The sequence below is a fragment of the Galeopterus variegatus genome, unplaced genomic scaffold (assembly GCF_000696425.1).
Source record: "Galeopterus variegatus unplaced genomic scaffold, G_variegatus-3.0.2 Scaffold4011, whole genome shotgun sequence".
In the NCBI taxonomy this organism is placed as follows: Eukaryota; Metazoa; Chordata; class Mammalia; order Dermoptera; family Cynocephalidae; genus Galeopterus; species Galeopterus variegatus.
In genome coordinates, this window is record NW_007730122.1 from 176,898 (window position 1) to 185,110 (window position 8,213).

The 8,213-nt window shown below is 43.5% G+C and overlaps 1 protein-coding gene across 1 annotated transcript in view; it reads left to right on the forward strand.

The window, feature by feature from the left end:
- Positions 1-1,888: 1,888 nt before the first annotated feature.
- Positions 1,889-8,213, forward strand: part of LOC103602103 (zinc finger protein 709-like) — a 17,807-nt gene continuing 11,482 nt past the window's right edge. Inside the window, 1 exon segment of the mRNA XM_008586531.1 lies at positions 1,889-1,993. Within this exon segment, the coding sequence (XP_008584753.1) occupies positions 1,991-1,993 (3 nt within the window). The 5' untranslated portion in view covers positions 1,889-1,990.

Here is an 8,213-nt window from a genome sequence, read left to right on the forward strand (position 1 = left end):
AAAAAAGAATAACGAATGCTGGTGAGGATGTGGAGAAAGGAGAACACACCTACATTCTTGGTGGGACTGTAATTAGTACAACCATTGTGGAAAACAGTATGGAGGTTCTTCAAACAACTGCAGATAGAATTGCCATACGATCCAGCAATTCTGCTGCTGGATGAATATCCAAAGGAATGGAAATCGTCATATCGAAGGGACACCTGCACTCCCATCCCATGTTTATCACAGTTCTACTTACAATAGCTAAGAGTTGGAACCAATCTAAATGTCCATCGACGGATGACTGGGTAAGGAAAATGTGGTATATATACACAATGGAATACTACTCTGCCATAAAAAGGAATGAAATTCTGCCCTATGCAGCTACATGGATGAACTTAAAGTGAAACAAGCCAGGCACAGAAAGAGAAATAGCACATATCCTCACTCATAAGTGGAGCTGAAAAAAAAAAGAAAGAAATACAACAATCACAATAATTCCTTGAACTTTCAAAAGGGGAGAATGTAACTGAGGCCACCAGAAATAGGAAAGGGGGAAGGGGAGTAGGGTTTAGGGAGAAATTGGTAAAGGGCCACAGAAAATGTTTATGATAAAATTTTATTTTATTTTTTTAAAAGATGACCTGTAAAGGGATCTTAACCTTCAACTTGGTGTTGTCAGCACCACGCTCTCCCACGTGAGCTAAACGGCCATCTCTATATAGGGATCTGAACCCGTGGCCTTGTTATCAGCACCGCCCTCTCCCAAGTGAGCCACAGCCCGGCCCATGTAATGATAAAATTTTTAAAAAGACAATATAGAGGGCCACAAAAATAAAATAAAATAATACAAATGTTTTAACCAACAAATCTAGGAACTGCAAATTACTTTGATACAGTATAAATATTGTCAAATATAAAATTCTAAGAAAGTGATCTAAGACTGATCTGATTATCTGGTGAGGTTCTAATCTATGAAACCTTCTAGGAAAAGGCATAGTTGAGAAATCTGTTTTAAGCTAACACTATTGTTATCACTCTGCCAAAGCAAGCGTGGAGATTGGGCTGAGCTGTAAGAATGCCAGTGACAAGATCTCTAAGCAACAAGAGGGCTGGAGACAAGCCACCTCTAGATGGACAATAAGGTCAGCGGTCAAGTCTATACCTGCCATGGCTCTTTGCTGCCCAACAATCAATGTGGCTCCTCTCATCCCCGATAAAGGAGCCATAAGGCATTGAAGGAGGAAGCGTTCTTACATTATGAGGAGGGGACAGGCGGTCACAGAGTTAAATTCTCAGTTTTCCCTGTCTCATCACCCCCTGATTTGTTCCACTCTGGGCTCCATTTCGGCAGTCTGGCTCCCAAGCTTGGGAATATGGTGAAGCTCCGAATGTGGGTTTTCCTCTTGAACTGTGGATGAAGGAGGCCGCTTATCTGAGCTAGATAAACTCAGATTATGTTTCCTTTTGTTCCCTTTTGACTCCTTTACGCTACATTGCTGCCATATACTTCCAGTTCTTCTATGCATTTAATCATTTTATTCCCCTGTAGAGCGTGTTTTCTAGGCTGAATTGAGACAAGGTGTGAGGAATCCTCGGCCTTGCCCCCTACTGCTTCATCCCAAATTCCTGACCCCTGTTCCAGTCTCTTCCTTCCTATTCCAGTCCTGCCTGGCTTGGCCCGGGCTCGTCTCCTGCTCTAAAGCAAGAAGATCGCTCCATGGAGACTGAGTCGAACACTGTCTGTGCGCTCTTAGACCCTCCGTCGGGAGGAATCTGTCCAATCAGGGGCGCTGGGGCGGGGCCGTGCGCACTGTCCAATCAGGAGCGACGCCGGGCGTGGCGACGTCCGCCCTTCGCGGGGGGGCTCTTTGTTTCTCGCGTCCGCTGCGCTCGGTTTGGCGTCTACGCTGGTGGCGCAGACGCCGGCAGCCCTGTCGCCCTCGTCGTGTGACCTGCTCTGGCCTCTGATCCGTAGGGAGGACGCGGGGACGCCCGGAAGCCGGAAATGGTGAGTGTGGGGCGGGCGTCCCGAAAATGTCCATACTACCCAAAGTGATATACAAATTCAATGCAATCCTCATCAAAATTCCAATGACATTTTTCTCAGAAATGGAAAAAACTATCAACACATTTATATGGAATAGCAAAAGACCATGCATAGCCAAAGTAATTCTGAGCAAATAAAAATAAAGCTGGAGGCATAACACTACCTGAGTTTAAGCTATACTACAAAGCTATAATAGCCAAAACAGCATGGTATTGACATAAAAACAGACACACTGATCAATGGAATAGAATAGAGAACGTAATAACTTCGTATAGCATACATTATACGAAGTTATACTGTCCCCAGAGTGTGCGGTGACGGCGGGGTCCTCAGGGGACACCCCGACTCGGGCCGTGGGACTCGTGCGGGGGAGGAGCTGTGGTACGTGGGGTCCCCAGTGTCTCATTTCATTTCAGGAGGACCATTTCCTCCTGAATTTTCTGTCTGGGAAGCAGGGTCCCAAATCCAAGACTCTGTCCCCCAGCCCAGCTCTTCCTACGGCTGGCAGTCCCTACACAGCTGTGTGGTGCAGGAATCTGAAAAGCAAAATGCAGTTCGGGCACACGGGGGGCACAATCCAGTGTCTCCTGGGAGGCTGGTCTTTCAGATCTTCAGTGAGCATGATGGGGGGGCGAGGTGTCTCACATGATAGGATGACAGACTTCACACTTGAGTCAGACATGTCTGTCTGCACTGCCCCTGTCTGGGTTTGTCACCTTGAAAAGATTTACTTCATTCAGCCTCAGCTTTTCATGACTGTAAAATCCGTTTTCATCAATAGAGCTTGAAAGATACCAAAAAAAAATTTTTTTTTTCTCTATAAAGATGACCGGTAAGGGGATCTTAACCCTTGGCTTGGTGGTGTCAGCACCACGCTCTCCCAAGTGAGCCACGGGCCGGCCCCTGAAAGATATAAATTTTTTAAAGAGCCAAGAAAGGTGCATTTCAGGAAAAAATTAAAACATGTAGCCTTATATTTTATTTGTTAAAATTTTTACCTCTTTTCATCCCCAGAGCATTTTACAGGTTTGTTCTTTTCTTTTAGGTGATTTCAAATGGATCTTCAGGACTTAGCTTTAAGAATTCTTGTCTGGGGATAAGAATTTCAGAGAAATGGGGGAAATCACTCATCCATTATGGCTGCAGAGAAATGAATATCTTTTCACAAGGAAGTGTACATAAATTAGTGAATTACAAAGATTTACCAAAAACATCTCTTTGTCTCCATTCCAAGGTGTAGACCTTGTTTCAATGAATAAATCAGTTTTCTTTCCTGATAGTGAGGCTTCAGACATTAATGCTGAATTCATTGGGTCTGGACATGGTAACAGCGAAAAGTGTTAAAATATAATAAATTATTTGCTAAATGATTTGTCGTCATGAAAATAATTAAATGACATCTTTATTGTCTGAAAGGGATAGATACTTGTGCTTTTCCTGTTGAGCTATAAAATGTAAGTGCTTTACATTTCCTTCCCTTCTGTAAACATAAACACTGAGTTTGAGTGATTTTGATGGTTTCTTCAACCACTGGGTATTTTCTCTTTTAAAATAAATGAATAGCCTTGACTGGGGAGCAGGATCCTGAGGCCAGTGTCTCCAAGCATAGGCCATCTTGGGCCTGCAAAGGGAGGTCATGGAAGGCCCAGTTGGTTCTTCCTGGAAATTCTCCCCTACAGGTGTCCCAGCCTGCTCACACCTAGCTCAGAAGGAGGCCTTGGTACTGAGAGAGCCCTGGAATTCTGGGGAACCACACGCACGTGCCCTTGGGATGGGTGGAAGCGGGGAGGGTGATGCCCTTTCTGAGGTTGTCTTCTTTATTGTGCTGGGGCAGTTTCTAGACATTGTGTTGCAAAGGAAATTCTGATTGAGGTAGGAAGTAACTTTATTCAAAAGGAGTATTGCAATAGGGGGAAGCCCCAACTTTCATGCATCTCAGAGGTTGAGCACAAAGGGGCTTTTCTTTCATAGGGAGGAGCAAACAAGATTAGAAAGAAGGTAGGAGGGGGACGCGTGGTAGAGGGTGGCAAAGTCAGATCAGAGCTCAGGGACTGTTTCACCCTGAGGTCAGCCTGTTCTCAGAAGGGTAATAAAGGAGGGGTGATGTGCTGGCTTAGGCTGAGAGTAGGTCAAAGTTCAGGGGCCTGGAGGAAGGAGAGAAACTTAAGGAAAGTTTAACAATTGTTTTGTTCTGACTGATAAATTCAGCTCACCTTTTATGAAGCAAAGAATGGAATTTGGGAAGTCTGTGTCTGGTGTGTCATAGGTAAGAAGGAGCATCATTTAAATGGAAATGGGAACGCTGTTTCTTTTTTTTCTTTTTTGACTGGTAAGGGGATCGCAACCCTCGGAACGGTGTTGTCTGCACCACACTACACTCAGCCAGTGAGTGCACCGGTGGCCTTGGTGTTATCAGCACCGCACTCTCCCAAGTGAGCCACGGGGCCAGCCCAGAAGGCTGTTTCTTTGCACTAGGCTGCTTCTCCAGTACACAAAGGATGGGGATGGGGATGGGTGTTCTTTAATGATAGCTATTTACCAGGATTACAGAGCGTGGGTGAATATCAACAGTGTCAGCACTTGGGTTTTGCATCCACAAAGTTGATTTAGTTAGAGGGCAATTCGTGCCAATTGAGAAAGTCTGTGAGGGTTAGACTTAGACATCTTTGGGTTCTGCCTGCTGAGAAAGGGTTTATGAATTTGTAAGTTCATTTGTTTTTATGGTATAATAAAAGGATACTTGGCATTTGTCCTCTTCTGCATCAGGGTCCTAAAACCCTTGGAATTTCCTGAGTGATACAAGTGTCTTTTGTTATTTTTAACAATCCTCTTTTAGACGATACCTGAATTTATGCCAATGAATTTATACGAGATAGGTTCTGGACAGGGACCGGTGACCAGACAGAGCAAACATATGCTTTCACTAGTGTGTGCAGTGGAGTCAATGCTGTGGGACTGAGCCCAGAACTTGTGGGGTGTGCTAACTCTGGGTGGTATCAGAATCGAATTGTTGGTGCTGGGGAATTGGTTGGCATTTAGCAAACACCCCAGATTTAGTGTCAGAAGTGATGTGAAAAACCATCAAAGGTCAGAACCTTAAACTGACTGTGGATGAGTTTGGTTGCGGGTGAATTTGGTCGCTGGTGAGGACTGAGACCCTGGAGGATGGGTGGTATCAGAATCGAATTGTTGGTGCTGGGGAATTGGTTGGCATTTAGCAAACACCCCAAATTTAGTGTCAGAAGTGATGTGAAAAACCATCAAAGGTCAGAACCTTAAACTGACTGTGGGTGAGTTTGGTTGCGGGTGAATTTGGTCGCTGGTGAGGACTGAGACCCTGGAGGATGGAGCATTTCCACACCATGAGGAGGGGAGAGCAGGGTGGGTGGAGCTCCGAGAATGAAATTTCCCAGCTGCTCGGGTGTCCCTCACTCACTGCCTAGGAGCGAGCCACCCTGGGCTACATCTGCACAGTGAGATTAGTCCCCGGGCTTGGGACCGTGTTTAGCCATGGGGGCTGTGGGTAAAGCAGGCAGCTTCCCTTTAGTTTCCTTTTTAAAATCTTGCTGCCGTGTAATTCCAGTTTGCGGAAGCATTTAAGAATTTTGTTCTGTGCTGCTAGTTTAAGATTTTTATTTTGTGGTTCGAATCTGAGTGGATCAAATGGTAAAGTCTGAAGAAGCAAAGAGAATTTTTGAAATAAATTGTTTTATGCTAAGTTTAAGTAATAATGATATGAGCACCGGTGTGTTACCAAGACCCAAAGGTCGTTTGCTTCAATAGCCAATAATCGAGAGACAAGAGTTGGTGTGAGGAGAGGTAGCCTTTAATCAGAAAGCCAGCAGCCTGGGGAAATGGTGGACTTGTGTCTCAACAACGATCTCCGCCTCTCCCACGTTTGCCAAAGGGTTTTAAAGAGGTCTGTGATGGCAAGTTGATTCATGGCGACCAAGTAGGGATGCGCAGATATGCTTGAGTGTTTCAGATAATCATCAAGGAACTTCCTGGGTGGGAGTTGACCAGTGTCATACTTCATTCTTCATGAGTTCAGTTTCTGTTATACTCAAATAAGATCAGGTTAGTAAGCTAGTAAAGCGTGGTCATCTGGGTTAATAACTTTTCTCTAATATTTGTGTACAATGTGAGAGCAAGAGTCATTGTTTCTGGCAATTAGCTGTAGACTATGTGGTTTGGGTTACAGGAGAGAACAAGTTTTTAAATTCAAAGGTTAACAAAATGGAGTCATTTCTGTTCAGGCTGTTACAAGTGGACTCACTAGTCAGGTAAATACATGGGCCAGTTCTGGTATGTCTCTTTGATCTCCTCTACCTTCTGGACCCAGAGGTGACCCAGTACTGATTCCAGTTATGCCTTATATAGCTTTATCATCTAGTTATCATGAAGGAGAGCTTTGGTCAATTTTGCCCCTTTTGAATTTTCAATAAGTTAATATTACCACTAACATACCATTAATATTATATCTGTATATATTCTTGGGCTAGGTGTTTTGTTTTGTTTTGTTTGTTTTGTTTTTAAAAAATGACCGGTAAGGGGATCTTAACCCTTGACATGGTGTTGTCAGCACCACACCACAGGAGCTAACCAGCCATCCCTCTATAGGGATCCGAACTTGTTGCTTTGCCTCCCATGGATTTGTCACTCCTTTTCCCCTGGGTGATGGAGCCGCGAAAGATTACTCAAAGCCCATCTCTTCTGAGCAGTGAGAAGCCCCGAAAAGGAGTTAATCTTCCAGAACCCTCAAGAGAGAGGCATTCCTTCCATTTGGGAAATTAACCACGAATTGGGGTTCTCTTCCCACATTTATTCTCCAGATCAGGAAGTTACAGGAAGAGAACATAGGTGGGATTTTTGCTAAGTATAGTTTAACAAGTTTAACAATAGAAACTGCTAACATTCGGTAAGAAAAACAAGGTGGCATCCCATGATGCAATTTTCAAGAAGTTAAGTTGATCCACCAACAAAAACTTGATCTTAGCAGACATTCTCTTCTTACAGCAATTTCCCAGTATCTTTACATATCAATCAGTAACCTGTCTGTCTTTGAGCCAGAAAACTTGCTGTCTTACAATTCTTTATCTTACAACAGAGACTATAGCCTGGGAAAAATTTCCTGTCCCTTGAAAGGTCAATATTTGAAACTGCAAGGCTTTGGAAAACCAGGCCCTGTGAAGTACATTTGCTTCATACATACTCCACACCTTGTGACCTTGGTGTTATCAGCACCACACTCTCCCAAGTGAGCCATGGGCTGGCCTTTTTCCAGAGCTTTTGCTGATGTTAAAGTTGGTTGGTTGTTTTCTTATTGAGATTCTTTGTGTGTTTTGGATGTTCTTTGTATAATTTGCATGCCAATATTTTATCAGATAGGTGTTTGGAAATTTTTGTCCTAGTCTGTGGCTTGTCTTTTCATTCTATAACAGTGTCTTTTTAAAAGCAGTATATTTTGGGCCGTCCCCTGGCTCACTCGGGAGAGTGTGGTGCTGAGAACACCAAGGCCCCAGGTTCGGATCCTATATAGGAATGGCCAGTTGGCTCACTGGTTGAGCGTGGTACTGACAACACCAAGCCAAGGGTTTAAGATCTCACCGGGTCATCTTTTTAAAAATAAATAAGTAAATAAATAAATAAAATAAAATAAAAGCAGTATATTTTAATTTGAATAAAGTCCAATTTATCAATTATGTCATTCATAGATCACGCTTTTGGTGCTGTATATGAAATCTTATTGCCATACTCAAGGTCGTCTAAATTTTCTCCTGTGTTGTCTTCTAGAAATTCTGAAATTTGCATTTTACATTTAGCTGAACAATCTATTTTGAGTTAATTTTCTGAAAGTTGTGAAATCTGTTGCCAAAGTCCAGCTTCAGTGAGGGGTGGGTATCCGAAAAGGGAAGGAGAGGGTCGGCAAAAATAACAAACACAGACAGAGACCTCAATGCATCAATATGTATGTTCTCTCTCTGTGGGCTGTCAGTGTGTTGCAGCTGGAGCCCAGTAGAGCATGAGACAATGCCTTTTATTTAGATTTTTCTCTGCAGGGGGGTTTTACTATTTTTATTGTATCAGCAAGCTTAAATCAATAGTCCAAAAAGCAGGGAGGAAACTTTTTTTTTTTTTTTCCTTTTTGTCTTTTTTTGTGTCCGGCAACGGACCGCAACCC